We start from the raw sequence: 17,187 nt of genomic DNA on the forward strand, positions 1-17,187 counted from the left end.
CGAATAATTCTATTTTTTAATTGGTTCTAACAGAACAAGAAAATGATTTTAAAATAAATTGTATGATTTTGTTAAAAAATATTTGCAAATAAGACTATAAGCAATATTGGAAAAAACTTATAAAAATGCTCAGTATTTAGTCAAAACAACCATGTCGCTGTTGATTTTTGAATTTTGAATTGAAATTTGAATTGAAAGAAAAACAATATTTAAAATAGTTTAGAATATTACAACAATTTTTTTTTTGGTGTTAAAATAAAGTTTTTAAATTTGATTTTAGATTGTTTAAATTTTGGCAGGAATTGCTTTCTTGTATTCTTTTTCAAGAATACAAGAAGATGTTATTCAATATTCGAGTAAGTAATTCGTTTAACTTTAAATTTCTTTATTTTATACATTCTTAAGTTTTTGTTATTCAACCTGTTATTGTATGACATAAATTTTCTAAAGTTCTAATTTGACTAGAGTATATATGCCTTGAAGTAGCTGGTTTATCATTGGGAGGATTATCAGAGATGATAAAGTTTTCAGTTTGCAATTTACATTTTTATTAATACTCTGATAATCCAAGGCCTTGTTCAGTAATAAGTTATTGACCCAGGTCAGTAATAAGTTATTGACTATATTAAAAATTAACAGAAACAGTCATTATTAGCGTTAAGATAAGCTTTTTTTTAATGAAAATCACAAATTGATAGGACACTAAATAAGCACGGTGCATAAGAACATGAAATAAGACCTTGTAACATGTCTTCATAGCTGTGTTTTTTAATAATCATAGCAAATTTTCTCTTTCAAAAAATGTAAAAAAATAAATTATTTTACCTGGAGCTATTTAGAATTTTTGTAAAAAATTGCTGATTTTTTAAAATTTTAGGTTTTTTATAACAATTTTTTTATAATAATTTTTAGAAAAAAATATAAACAAGCTGAAAACAAAAAAGTTTTCAGCTTGTTTATATTTGTTGCTATGTTCGTGTTTTAAATCAATTGAACTGCGAAATAAGAAAATGCAGTGAGCGAACTATTAACGGGTGATGCGGAAGTTATCGGACAAATCCTAATTTCATTATTTGAGCATAATAATTAGTTTTTGTGGTTTTATGCGTAGGCATAAACGTTCTATAAAATATAAACTTTATTATTTGAAACACAATTATTTAAAATGAGGTTAAGTGCAGCTGAACGAGAATCTTTTCGAAAGCGACTAAAAATGTTTTTTGTAAATAAACCTAATATATAAAAAAAAAAAACGTAAATCATTTTGAAAAGGAAGGATTTGCTCGAAGTACAATATATGATAACCTAAAAAGGCTTGAAACTGTTCAATCGTTTTCTGATAGAAAGCACCCTGGTCGTCCAACATCCTGGACTAGAGAAAAGAAAGCCGAATTAACGAGACTTGTCAACAATCGAAAAGGGGTCAGTCAGAGAAAAATAGGTATTAAATTCGGTGTAAATCAATCGACAATCGGTCGTCAGTTAAAAAAAATGAATATTAAATATAGAAAACGTGAAAAGACTCCAAAATACACTATAGAACAACAAATAAAGGCAAAGAAAAGAAGCAGGAAACTAGTTAACCCACTCTATAACACAAAATCGCTTCTAGTCATCGATGACGAAAAATACTTTTGTTTTGCAAGGGACAGCATGCCTGGAAAGTCTGGATACTACAAAAACAACAAAAAGACATGCCCAGAATGTGTTCATTTTAGAGGAAAAGAGAAATTTCCAAAAAAATTATTAATGTGGATAGCCATATCTGACCGTGGTATGTCCGAGCCATTGTTTCGCGCTTCCAAAGCTGTAGCGATCAATTCATCGATCTATATTAATGAATGTTTAGAAAAACGACTTCTTCCATTTGTTCACAAGTATCATGGAGACTTTAACTATTTATTTTGGCCGGATTTAGCAAGTTCTCATTATTCTAAAGATTCTCTAAATTGGATGGACCAATATGTCTATTACGTTGATAAAGAATCTTATCCCCCAAATGTGCCTCAAGCACGACCAATTGAAAATTTTTGGGGACATTTGGCACAGAAGGTTTACGAGGGAGATTGGCAAGTTTCAACAGAGCAAGTTTTAATTGATCGCATTAAAATAAAACTACAAGAAATTAATTTAAACTTTTTACAGTCGCATATGAAAGGCGTCAGAGCAAAATTGAGATCAATTGCAGATGGTGGTGTTTTTTCATATAAAAAATAATATATTTTTATTAAAAGATAAATGCTTTATTTAAAAAAAATATAATAGTAGTTTGTTTTTTTATTTATAAATAAGTTATTGACGTTTTTATTTTGTCTGATAACTTCCGCATCACCCGTTACACAACCATTGATCTAAAATATTTTTTAGACCCTCATCTAAAAAATATTTTAGATCAATGGTTGTGTAAATAAACGTCATTGGAAAAAAAATTAAAACGTCAGGAAGATGGGGGTTAGTTGGCGACAGGGGTAAGTTGACAAAAAGTGTTTATCTTCACAGTCTTTCATCAGATAGTGCCAAAAACTACGTTAAATCTTCCTAATTGAGCGTTTCATCCTTCACTTTAGTATTGTTAGGATTTGCGCAAGTGCATAGGAAGTATTTGAATTTATGTGTTTTTCGGACAAAAATGTACCTTTAGGAACATCGCTTCCGTTTTATGTTAAAAAGAAATTAGTAATTAAAAAAAAAATTATTGTGAAGATTCTAGATGCAATTGATTAACTCCAGACAGTTTGTTTTTTTCAATGATTGCCTTTTTTCAGGATATAGAGATCGTTTATTAAATAAAATTCTTTTAGGGGTAAGTTAGCAAAATTTTCATAGAGCTAGTTCGCTTATAACATTTTATATTTAAAAAAAAAGACAATTTGTTAAAAAACTATTGCTATTTTTTTTTTTAACTTGTAACAATATTAATATTTTTTTACAAAATTAAATGAATGAAACTTAAAAATGTTAAGTAAATTAATATTTTTTAAGACTTTGTGATTTAAAATTTACAAATTTTAAAATTGCTATTGGCTACAAGATATGACTACAGAGCTCAAAGAGTAATAAGGCAACTAGCCTCGGTGTCCTCTAAAAAAAAATACATAAAAGTATATTATTGTTTTTGAAAATATCTTTATGCGCAAATATAAAAATGGTTTTTAAAAAAGTTTTTAATTTCTTGTAGTTTTGCTGATTAATTGTTAATTAGATTAAAGCGTTTTTAAGTTACAGACTTTGAAGACTAGTCGTGAAAAGAAACATTTCAGAATGAAAAGGAGTTATTAGAGGTATTTCCTTCCCAGAGTTATTTTTAGGTTTATCCTTCGCTTAAGCGTTTGTCATACGTTGAAAAAGTTTATCTTAATGGTTTTGAAAAAAATAATTTAATCTTATCTCATTAGAGATTAAACTAAATTGATTTAATTCTTTTTGTGTTAAGTTAAATCAATTCACAGAGAAAAAGAGAGTAGATTACGTATTTTAATTAGTGGAACCTGTTGAACCTATAACAGTTTTTTATTTATATATTTTTTATTGCGATTTGACGTACAGCTCACAAATCATAATTGCATATTTTGAAAGGTCAATTTTTGGGCACTCACCACCAAAATTTATTATAAACATGTTTGATGCAAAAAAACATACAATAAATACGTTAAATGAAAAAACGTGGAGGAAAAATAAAAACATGTCACAAAGAATAAGTGTAAGAATAAATTATCGCACATTTAACAATTGTCTATTTATAAGTCCTGTATCTCAGCAAGATAACAGATGTAACAAAAATAACATTTAAACAAACATCACAACAAAGCTACAAAATGCAAAGTAAAAAACAAAACATTCTCTTTAAAAAATATCTAATTATATAGATTAAAATACACATAGGTTAGTAAATATTAAAACAAAAGTTTTTTATCTAAGAAAATAATTTAAAAAAATCTATTTCAATGATCTAATTTCTCTTCAGTGATATTTTCTCACTTAGGACTTTTCTAGAAATGTACGTGTCAAAAAACGCAAGGACACAAAAAACGGACGGAGGGACACAAATAAAACTAATAAAAAATCGTTCAGCATAATAATATATAAAGGAGTGTGAAATAATTTAAAAAAATATTCTTATAGGTTAAAGTACAACATCCAGGTTGTACCTTGGCCACTGACCAAGCAAAAACTGATCGGCAGTGACCGAAATATAGCACTACTCCAACTTCAAGAAAACGGTGGATTTTAAATAGTTTTTAGGTTACTTATCTCGTAAGTTTTTTATTGTTTAGACTCTTGTTAAAGAAAAGAACCCGCAGTATTTAAAAGTAATCTACTACTACAAAAAATTTAAAACTATCAGACTTTTATATATATTATTATACTTACTTTTTCGCCAAAAAAAGTTTTTAGGTAGATAATAGCAAACAAATGGTTAATGGGGGTATTTGACTAGCTTCACATTGAATAGTCGGTAGTGATGTACCGAATACCATAGACAGTAAAATTTAATACTGCGCGAATATTTGAAACGAGCCCAGTGACCTAGATGCACATAACGCCAAGGTTCAACAGGTTTCCCTATAGAAAGAAAACCCACTTAAAAAGTATTGAACGTGAATATTTTTTCAAAAAGAAAAAAATCTCATTAAGAAACCACCGACAGGTATCACTCACTTCAATAGCATGTAAAATAAACATTTAGATGTAAACTTGAAAGTTTTCTGCACAAATTCAAACTAATAGTCAAGTAACAGCACGTCTTTTTAAAAATAAATAAGGCACACAAAATATACTTGAAACAGATTTTATTTTAATTAGGGTAAAGAGTAAGTAAGTAAACCTGTTGATGTTACTTTTTCTATGTTGCAAGGGCGATAGACACAGTGTCACATAACAGTTTGTAGAACATATAGTCTCATAAATCCATAAATAAAAGCCTTTTTAAAAGATAAAAACAACATAGATCATCATAACCTGATAAGTTGTATAATCTTCTGACTTTAATTTTCTAAAAGAATTCATGTAATAAAACATCTTGATTGGTTAAAACCTTTTTATTTATTTTGGAGTAATTCCTATTTGATACACCGAAATAGTTTGTGATGTTTTTAGAGTCAGACGCTAGAATGTCATTAATTATCAATTATCAATTGGGTATATTGTTCGTAATGTTTGTATTAGTGAGAATATTGTTCCATCTAAGTGGGAAGTATACTTTTTATGTGATATCTTCAACATCTGTTTCAGAATCAATTTGTCCACAAGTCATTTTGTTGATGATTTTTAAATTTATTGAAGCATCTTTTTAAAAATATTTTCAACTTGTTTCACCAAAAAATATATGTTCAACAGAGTATTTATCAGCCCTTTTTCTATGTATATTTAATTTTCGGTAGTTTGGACGATAATACATTTCCACTATTCAACTTTTTTTCTTCAGTTTTGTTGATTTGTATTAAATCAATCTTCTTTGGTTTTTAAACACATTTTCATCATTTCAAAATTTCTTCTAAAATAGGTTAGTTCTATCATCTTCTTTTTTACTTTGTCTTAGCATTCTACATAACTTTACTTGACCAATATATTTTTCAGGTTGTACTGATTTCATTTCTGCGGAACATCTTCAGTTCTGCATATCTTAATTGCTTTTGTTTGAGTTAAATCCGTTCTTTTTCTTTTTCTTTAGTCTCTTGCGTTTTTAATTTTTTCAAAAATAAATTTAGTTTAAAAAACATATAACACATACATATAATTTAATTCCAAATATATTAATAATAAACATAAAGGAGAAGATACATGAGGCATAACATCAAACTAATCTTTTCATAGAGTCCCTACAGATCATCATAAAAAAAAGTTCAAATATTATCAAGTAATCATGTATTAGAGTTGTAAACTTTAATTAAATTCAAATATTCACAAATAAATAAAGTAGATTTCAATCAAGATATAATATATAAAGTAGATATAATTTCAAATTGAAAAACATTATGATAATCAGTTGGCAAAATTTTAATGTATTCTTTGATTTAAAACTGAAACTGCTATAATTATTTTTTTACATATATAAATTATTTTTCTGATAAGAGTATGTTTTTATAAAATACTATGCGCATTTGTTTTTATTTTTAGATAATAAATATCATATATCAAAAACACATATTATGTGTTTTTCAATATTTATGCCTGTTTGTATATAATTTATTTTATTGTAATAATAGACTTATATTGTCTACAGACATGATAGAATTTAGGTTAACAGATGCATTATCGAAACCATTTACATAAATTAAAGATAAGAGCTGACCTAGGATTGATCCTTGAGGCGCTCCACACAGAGTATTCATCATTTTAGGTTTCTTATATTGCACATCTTACTTTCTATTATTTAGGTAGCTTTTTATCCAACTATATACTTAATTTTTCACCACAGAACGTTTTTTCTTTTTTAAGAGTGATCAACGGTGTCAAATGTCTGAGATAAAATAATAAACATTTGAAGAGTAAATTAATTTTATCTCAACAACCAGTTTTTTGGTTGACTTATTAAATAGTTTCCTGTTCCGTAGAAAAGTTTTTCTGATAACCAAACAGCTATTGGTTGAAAAATTTATTTTTCAAAAAAGTCATTTTATAGTAGTATCTATTTTAGACACTACTAAACACTTATAGTAGTATCTATTTTAGATACTACTATAAGAGTCACGCTTAATGATTTTTGGGAAAAAAAACAAAATACTTTTGCAAAAGCTGATAAAAATGAAGTGGACTTCATTTTCTCAATTTCGCCAAATAACTATCAAGCTACATCTATAAACTATCAATGATAAAGGGAGAGAAATATTTATCATCTGGATTTGGAACAAAATAGAAAATGATAAAATAGTATTTGTAGAATAAAGAATTATGAATTTTTTTCTATTAATCATTTTGTATAGTTTGAGACTTTCTTTAGCTGAAAATGTAATTTACAAATGTTTTCAAATCAGCAAAAAAGTATTTAAAAGATTTATTAGCATCTTGAATTGGTAAGATAAGTTTTTTTAGTACCATACAGATAATACAGTTTTTTATTTTAGAACATAATATTCTTCTTATCTTTCAAACAATTCTTTAAGAGTGATGTCATCAGTTTTACCAAAATCATTTTCTATTTTATTTTAAGTCTAGGTAATAATTATTTCTCTCCCTTTTTTATCAATAATTTCTAGATTTATTTTCATTATTGATTTCAAATATCTCAATGTCACAGCATTATAGGTTTCTTAAAGTCAAGGTTCAATCTGCGATTGGATATCATAGTTATCTCTTACTATCTTTCCGGTATTCTTCCGGACCCGTAAAATACAGGTCAAGGCAAGTTTGCTCAACACAGAACACTTCTATACTTATTCTTTATATGGTCTCATAACCTCAATGTTTTTTAGTAAACGGTAAATATGGTCCTCAATGTTATAACCTCAATGTTTTTTAGTAAACGGTAAATATGGTCCTCAATGTTATAACCTCAATGTTTTTTAGTAAACGGTAAAAACATTATTCATTAAAAATTTTTGTATGAAACAAAGGTTTCATACAAAACCTCTTATAATAATTCGCGGGAGACATACTAAAAAACTTTTCATCATAATGCGGGGAAAAAGTACGCATAGTATTTTTAGTTTTCACTTTTCAGTTTATTAGAAACCTCACCCCCTTTATTTATTTAGAAAAAAAAGGTTTAATGCCAACATCTACCTTCTTTAGGAAAGAAAATTGTCTCTTAAATACGTTAGATTCGCAGATTTACCTAATTGATTACATAAACGCGTTGATTACATCTCTTATGACAATTATGCGGAATTTCTTAAGATGTTTTTTGAAATTTATAGCCAGAATAAAATTTAGACTCTCCCATCAAAAACCCCTCTCCTTTAATTTAATAGACATGTAAGAAAAGTTATTTTTTTCGGCATGTGAGAAAAGTTATTTTAATTAAGATTTTAAATCAAAAGGAGCTTTTATAAAAATATTAAAATTCAAAATAAAAGTATATAAATACTTATATAAGTATATATATATTTATTTTTGATTAGCAAAGCATGAATTTTCTTTAAAAAAGTATTAAAATTTATGATTTTATTAAAAAAGACATGAGTTGAAAAAAGCATGATTTGTTAAGAAAAAAAAGAAAAATATATCTTGTAAAAAATTTTTTATTAGGATTATGTCTTTTTCTACCATGACATTAAGAAAAATTTTAACTTTAAAACTTCATAACCCCAAAACCGTAACAGATTTAAATTTAGGGTTTTCAAATTCATAAATCATACTGAATAAATAACTAATTTATATTATTCAGATTTGATTAATATTATTTTTTTAATCTAATATTTAATTTTTTGTAAGATCTAATACGTTTCTTTACTTACCGTGATGTAGCACTACCTACCGTAATTGATTCTTCACCTTCCATGAATGAAAAAACCGTATACAGGTAGGTATGCATTAAAAATTTCAAAAAAAAAATGGTACCCTTAAACTGAATGTAGGAAACTTCTAAAGTGCTGTACTTTCATATTTAAAAACATATTAATATGATTTTCTTTCCTGGCCACATTTTTCAATCTATGGTTTTTCATAAAGTTTTGTGATCTAAAGAAAAGTTGCTTTTTTTGATTGTTACTCCTTAAATACCGTAAGTCGTTTTTCAGATTCACTCAAAATTTTGTAAACATTTTGTTTTTGGGCCATATTATTATCGTAAACTTATTATAAACGAAAAGGTATGAACAACCTCAAAAAACCCTTAAAAACTACAAAAAAAAACCACCTTTCAAACGACAACTTCTATGGTGAATTGTAACATTTTGTATTTAGGGAGACCTTTATTAAATAAAATTTCTTGTTAATTTAACATAAAAAGCAATCAGATATTATACTTTTATTTAGCAGAGGTATTATGAATGTGCTTTTATGCACACAATTGCTTTTACGATATATATTTTGTAGATAAAAGTATTATAAATAATTTTGCAATGCTGAAACAAAAATTTACGGTAAAAGTGGGAAAAGTACCTTTTGGAAAACCAAATTTAAAGGCAAAGTCAAAAGTCCAGAAGAAAAAAACAAATAAAAAAGAAGTTCAGATTCAACAAGCCGTATCTTGGTGCAAAGAGCACAACAAAAGAGGCTATGCTGCTTTGTTAAAACTGTTATGTTTTAATAAAGATCGAAGCACCGTTTGGTAAGAAAAAACTGTTATCATGGAAAAGCTGTTATCATCAAAAAGCAGCATCTATGAGTTTTGACGCCAGAGGAAGAACACTCTATTGTAGAACTCATTAAAAATAAAAGCAAGTGTTATCAAGGAATATTAGGAAAGCAAGTCACTAGTCTAATTATTGATGTTTTAAAAATTACAGACTGTTGCAACACCAAGAATCAAAGCGATCGCAAATTTTTCAAACTATCAGATAATGCAAAACATGTTGTGAAGACAGGAAAGTAGACTGTTATTGCTTAGTTACAAAGTAAATTATAATGAAAAAAGTTTGTTTATAAAATGTTGTACACTAGTTATTTGTTTTTTAACACTATTCCATATAATTTCTACATAACCGCGGTTTTAAAATTTTAAAAGTTGTGTTTAGAATACGCGTATTCTAAACACACCTTTTAAAATTTATTATAGGCTTGGTAAGTCGTTTTGGCAGAGATGGGAAAAAAAGCACAACAACTTATTTTAAAAAAGACAACAAAATGTACCAATTAACATTCTTTTATGTCCAGAATGTGCACATGTGCGTATTCAATTAAGCTAAATCAAAATTAGAAGTTAGGAACTGCTTTTAAACTTAAATTGTAATGTACAATTTGTGGTTTAAATGGCTTTGAACTTTTAAAAAAAAATTAGAAACAAATAGGTGTGACATAAGTAGTTGAATGTTTTGCGTATGACAGGGTATGGAGAATGCATAGAACAGGGATGGGTTATCAATTTATGAAACTGGTTTTTATGAATAAAGTTGCATCTAATGTTTAATCATTTTCTATAATGCAATATTTAATAGATAAAAAGGCTCAAGACAAATATAATTGTTGTTATAAATAGAATTTCCATTATTTACTTTTAAAACATTTGATGAGATATCAATATTTAAGTAACTTTGCTTGACTGTGGCAAGGATATTTCAGAAACGGTTTAATCAAAACTTAAAAGATAAATTTGAACATGCTGCAAACTGTAGGCTAAAAATCGAGAGCAATAACATCGATTAGGGTAATGTTTTGTGTTGTTTTGAAATGTAACTTACTGATTCTAAAAAGAAATTTAGACTTTGTGTTTCAATGATTTTGTTAACAATGGAACCCCTTAAAAACTACAAACATCTCTACTGTTAGTAAAAAGCTCATTCTGTAAACCTAAAACGAATACTTTAAAAAGCTTTTTTTGTTTTTATTTGTACCAAAAATGTAGATATCTAAAAGCCAACGAATTGAAAACTTATTTTCAAATCGATGCTTACCCATGCCAAAAAGTGTAATTTTTTAGTTTAAATTTAATGTTTTTTTAATTTTAAATTGTTTATATCACATTTATTAAAAATGAAAGTCTAACTTGTATTTTTTTAAGGAGATACTCTCTTATTTCAAGTCATAAAACAAAGAATATTATGCGCTTAAGCTCAAAACGTGCTAGAGGGGAACATCAATTATGACTCAGTAGTTTTTAAGGTGTTTGTGTTTTTAAGGCGAACCTACTTGTGTTTTGATTTAAATTTAATTTATTTACCTTAACAAAAATATGCATTAAATTGATAATGTTAATTTTGATAATGATAATATGATAAACTTAATATGATAATATATCATATTAAATAAATTTAATATGATAAATAAAAGAAATATTCGTTTTTTAGTTTTATTAAACCTATCCAATAAAGTTTTCTCTGAATTAGAACTTTGTTTCTTCTTAAGTATCTTTTTTTTAACGCGTTTTTTTTTCTGTCGTTTAATTTTTCGCTGTAATTTTTAATTCCAAGTGCTCCTTCAATTGTTCGTCGGAATTTATGTAACTTAATTTTTATCGCTTTTTCCGAATATTTCTTTCTTTTTCAAATCTTGAATCTTATTATTATAATCCATGCCATATCATAGATAAATTATAAAAAGCATATCAAATGAAAAATGCCTAGGGTTACCTTTACTTGGTAATTAACCTAAATGGTTTTTAGATAAAATAAAAAAAAACAACCGGTAAAGTAATAAATGGTAAAGTGCTAACTAGTATAATTTTTGTAATCACCGAGTGTGTCAAGGATTAAACAATGTTATACGAAAAACACTACTATTTTTTGATAAAATTTAAAATATTATTTTTTTACCAACTGTTTCACGCGTTTAGCAAAAAAAAAATTCTAACTTTTAACCATAAAAAAAACAGATAAACTTTTTTTGACTGTAAAAAATTTTCTTAGGAAAGCAATAAAAATTCATTCGCGGATACAAACATTAAAACTATACAAATAAATTTTTTTTAAAATATATTATTACTGAAATAAGTTAGTTTTGTATAAAAAATAATACTAAAAAAAATATATAAAAAGAAACTTAAAATATTTACTTATTTTTTCAAAAACCACGGTGGGGGCTTCTTTACGGGAGGGCAAGACATGACCTTTCAAACAAAACAAAACAAAACAAAACAAAACAAAACAAAACAAAACAAAAAAAAAACAAAACAATTCTTTTTATAAAAAAGAACAAAAAATATATTTTCAAAACAAAACGTCATTTAACAAAACAAATTTTTGTTATTTACAGTTACAAAATATATACAAAAACAAATAAATATATTTTTATATATATTTATATATATATATATATATATATATATATATATATATATATATATATATATATATATATACATATATATATTTGACAATATTTATACAAAAAACACCAAACTACATTTAAAATTAGAAGATTAACAAACTGCAAAAGTAGTTTTTTTGGGCTTAGTTTTGCGATAGTTGTTTACAGTAAATAACTGAGTTTCGTCGGAGATAAAATTCGCAAGCCACTGCAAGCTCCAATACCCAGCTGGCAAGAAATAATAGAGTTAATGTTGGCCCAATGCATTGACTCACATTGGCACAATGTTAGCATAATGCATTGGGCCAACACCGAAGTGATCATTGGCGCAAAGTCCGACCAATGCTCATTGGCCAATACTAAAAACAACGTTTAGCCAATGTTATAATGGTACGTTTATCCAATGCTTGAAATATGTTATTCGAATATCCGAAAAACTTTATCAACATCAAATTAAAGTAATCTTTGCAATCACAAGACTGTCTTAGCCAAATCTCTAAAACTCGTTTAGCGCATGAAGTGGTTACGTCGCTTAACAGATTGTTCTTTATAATAGCATCAAAGAAAAAAGTAAAAATCAATCCTTATTTGTACTTTTTTATATACCACTAAAAGTTATCTGTTTACTAAATTAATTTAATACATTACTTATTTAATTAAAATATTTTCTAGTTATTCAATAAATTATACTCAATCTATTTACTTTTAAACAATATTTTAATTACTTGATTATATATTATTAATATTATATATATTATTAATATTATATATATTATTAATATTATATATATATAAATATATATATATATATATATATATATATATATATATATATATATATATATATATATATATAAATATATATATATATAAATATATATATATATATAAATATATATATATATATATATATATATATAAATATATATATAAATATAAATATATATATATATATATTTATATATATATATTACTTATATTTATTTAGATCATAACGGGACTCTAAAAACCAAAAACATAAAATATTTCGAAACTCTGTTTCATTGCTAATTAAATTTTATATTTTTCAAACTTTATTTATTTTAAGTTAATCTTTAAGAATATATCACCATTCAATACAAACAACATTAAAATAAGTCTAGTATAAAAATTATGCAAATGACATATTAATAAATTAAAAGTGTTATTTTCTTTCAACCTCTCATCAAATTTGGTTTGTTCTTGTATGCAATCAAGAGAAAGGTTTTTGTCTTCAAACCAAGTATTATAATTGTTATGTTGAGCTACTGCATTAGGTATTGCAAGTCTGTTTAGAAATACTTTGAAATCTTGTAGCACTATTCCTAAAAGTTAATTAAATTAAAAATTTTGTAAAAAACTTTAAAAATAAAATCAAGAATAAAGTTATACCGTCAGTTATGGACAGATTTTGACTGTTCTCTTTCAATGATTTGCTAAATACTAGAGTTATAAACTTGTAGATTTTATGTAAGAATTACTCCTACAAGATGCATACTCTAGGTGAAAATCAGCAATGTAGCTTTAAAACTTTAACTACAATTTACTAATAAAAATTATATTTGAAAAACCCAAAAATGGGGTGATTAACAAAAAAACCTATTTAAAAAACATAACATTGCCGCTTAACAAAAAAACCTATTTAAAAAACATAACATTGTCATACATGTTTAAGAAATGAATGAGTGTTGCAAATCACAAAACTAGATTATCAAATAAAGTACAAAAAAATTAACAAGAGCTATAAATTTGTCAACTTTATTCAAGAATTACTCATACAAGATGCACGCTACATGTTAAAACGTAATTTATGTAACCTAATGCATGTTTATAAAATTGAAAGAAGTATGTTTCTAATCCTTAAGCTAGATCTTTAAAACAAAGTTCAAAATACAAATAAAAATACAATAAAATTCAAAAATTCCAAACAAGTTGCAAAGGCATTTTAATTTTTATAATGGTGTCGGGATGCCTTGTGGCCTTTCTGTAAATCATTTTCTTGGAGCCAGAGTTTTTACTGAAATTAGTCTTATCATAGTTTATTACATTAGAAGGACAATATCCTTGATCAGGCTGTGCAGATTGTTGGAAATAAACAACAAAGCTGTTATTCACTTACAGCTGCACGGCTCTTTAAAATGTATTTCACCAATTCTTTGTAAAACTAGGTTGTGGTGCTTTTTCAAAAATCTGTAAGCCTATTTTTGCCCAGAGAAGTTTGGTTTTATTTGTGATGGATACACATACACTTTTGTTTGTGATGAAGTGTTTTAACGCAGCCAGATCGTAAAGCTCTTCAACCTGGTGAAATGTTTTCTCATCGCTCAATTTTGAATGATGAAAAGCTCTTATTTAGCAGAAATAGCAGTTCAACAACGCGTCTGCATATTTTTGGTCTTACCACCTAGATAATTTTTAAAAGTTGATCTGGAAACTTTATTATTCTCAGAGACCCTTTTATTTATAATGTCAGCAGCAAAGGCCTTCATAGTCTTATCATACCAAAAACTACAAATAACTCTTAAAAACTATTTACATAAACGTGCGTTAAGCAAATTGCGTAGTGTAAAAAAATGTTTCGTGCATGCGTTGGCATACATTATTTAATAATAAAACTTAATGCTCCTGCATTGGATAAGAATTGACCCAATCCGAATAATTCTCTAATGTTACTTTGTAAATTGGATCAATACAAGCTTGCTTGGTGGGTATGTTACAGAAGTGAGATCAAATTCAAGATTGGCTGTCTGTTCTAAGCTATTGAAAAGAGAAGATATTTTGTCAAGACAGGAGTATAAAGTTGAGTCATCAGCAAACAGAGTTACTTTTGATGTAAAGATGTCAGGAAGATCATTAATGTAAATAAGAAACAAAACCGGACCGAGGTAACAAGTTTTAAGTTAATAATTAACCCTAAACCTTAACCCAGACTCTTACTTTCAATTAAAAGTGTTTTTTAATCAGTGGAAAATGCATCACAGCAGTTATTAGAGATGTGTAAACCCATGTTCAGATGTTTTCTTTTTTATATTTTTGCTACTACGAGTAGATTTCTACATTAAAAATAAAAATTCAATTTGTTTGCACTTTTATTGTTAAGAAATGGTTTAAAACCGCTATGTTTGATATTTTACACGCACTCAGAGCTCTCCTTTTTCCATAACTTGCTCATAAATTCCTTAATTGTTATCGAAAGCCATTGTAAGATACATTGATTTTATCCTAAAAAATCATGTGGATGCAAGCCTGGGAAGAAGAAAACTGCTGAAAATGGATTTTAAAACAAAGGTTTATACGCATGTTGGATTGCCCATAAGAACCGTTGCTTTAAGTCTCCAATGAAATGTATAAGTTATGTCGTTTTCTTATGCATAAACCTTTCAATATCTAAAAAAAATCCATGTACTCATGCGATAAAAGACCTAAAGAAGTCCTGGAAGTAGTCTAATTTTGCCACATTTTGAACATGCAAAATACCCTAGCAACGGTTTAGATATGCTTAGAAACGACTAGATAACATTGCAAATAATTAGAACTCTAATTAAAAATAAAATAAAGACATTTTTATAACGAGCTTTACAAAAGTGGTTAATAAAATTAGTTTTTAAAGTTTTTTCAATAAGATAAAAAAACAAACATCTAGCATCTAAAAGTGTTTATTTCATTGTTAAAATAATCATTTAAATTTTAAACAAACGTTTTTTTTCAATAGAAAACTGATAAGAATTACGCTCTTTTAAGATTTAAAAAAAATTAAGTTTGTTAATTGCCAAACTGAATTTCCACGTTTCAATGTTGCCTTTAGAGAAAGAATTGTCCCCTCTTTGATTAGTTAGTATTGGTGCATCAATCCTACAAACAAATTAAAATGCTGAATATCAGAGGAATTTTTCTTAGTTGGCTACTTGAAACAGTTCTTTCCAGGGGCAGTACAATAGACTATATGAGAAACATAAATATCATTGTATTAGACTTAAAGGTTGCGTAAAAAATGAAACAATTTTTAATCACTGTTGCCTCCTGAATATTTCTTACATCTAACTAATGTAATTAATAAGTTAATAATTATCAATCTTAGTAAAAGATAAAATTAAAGAATTATAGTGTTACAACGTCCTTCCTTTTAAAATGTCAGGATATAATTGCGTATTATCTGTAATAATAACCAACTTGAAAATCAACAGCTAACTTCTTTGCTATCAGCTGAGTATTGTAGTTTAAATCATCATCGTTATTTTGAGTTGCATATCTTACATCATCAATTGCATTAATCCCATCATCAGTTTGATTACCCTCTTCACAAAAAATGGTTACCAGATATTCTGCTCTTTTTTATTTTCTCCATCTAAAAAATTATACTCAAAGCATGAAGGAAATTTTAAAATACTTATTTTTAGTGCCAAGAAAAGAATAAAGTCACCTTTTATATATTTTATATGCATGCATACTTTGTCATTAGTAAATAAAAAAGTTAATTTTTTTGCTTTAATGAGTATCTAAACACATTTCCTCTTCGTAATGACCATCAAGTGATGTTTTTGAAGTTTTTAATCCCTTTTTTAATGACAGAATGATATCAAAGCAGATAATTAAAACAATATTAGTTCGACATTTTCATCTTGTTGATATCAGATTAAAAATTGTAGTTTTCTGATAGCACATTTTCTCCTAATGATTCGTTATAAAAAAATGATTCAGTACAACAAAAGTGGAAAAAATAACTTGAGAATGTTAACACTTCCATCAAGAGCCAACATCTGAGAAAAATAGGCAAAATAGATTATGGCTCTTCAAATAATGTTTTGATATTTATGATATGCTTTTATTGTTGTTTTTGCTTGTTTGTTTTAATTCTGTTTTTAAAAAATAAAAAAAATGAATTTAAATCTAAGTCTAAATGCTCTTAATTTTTTTTCTTTTAAATATAAAAAAATTATTTTTTACGTATTTAAATATTTAAGTTTTTATCTTTATTAATTTGGAAGTATCTGCATGTTGACATTTGATCAGGGAAAAAATGATAGCTGCTTTTGTTGGGACTCAAATTAGGTCATGTAAAACAGAGGTTTTGGAGTCTATTTTGACTACAGCAACTCCAGTATTTTAAATTCACTTACCATTATAAAAAATTTCCACTCTGAAGAAGGAAATTTCATCATAATGTGAAATAGGAAACTTAAGACAATGCATTATTTGACTCAGCATAAAGATTTTTTAAACAAGGAAAATCATTTTTAACTTTAACCGAAACAACATCAACAAGGCAGAGTATATTAAAAAGGGCTTGCTCAGACCTATTGTCAGCATTAAAATAAAGACTTTTTT

The 17,187-nt window shown here is 26.6% G+C and overlaps 1 protein-coding gene across 1 annotated transcript in view; it reads left to right on the forward strand.

Annotated features, from left to right (window-relative positions):
• Positions 1–277: 277 nt before the first annotated feature.
• Positions 278–17,187, forward strand: part of LOC136082393 (low-density lipoprotein receptor-like) — a 46,289-nt gene continuing 29,379 nt past the window's right edge. Inside the window, exon 1 of the mRNA XM_065801582.1 lies at positions 278–356. Coding sequence (XP_065657654.1) covers positions 339–356 — 18 coding nt within the window. The 5' untranslated portion in view covers positions 278–338. The remainder of the gene's footprint in view (positions 357–17,187) is intronic.

This window comes from Hydra vulgaris, chromosome 07, assembly GCF_038396675.1.
Source record: "Hydra vulgaris chromosome 07, alternate assembly HydraT2T_AEP".
NCBI classification, from domain to species: Eukaryota; Metazoa; Cnidaria; class Hydrozoa; order Anthoathecata; family Hydridae; genus Hydra; species Hydra vulgaris.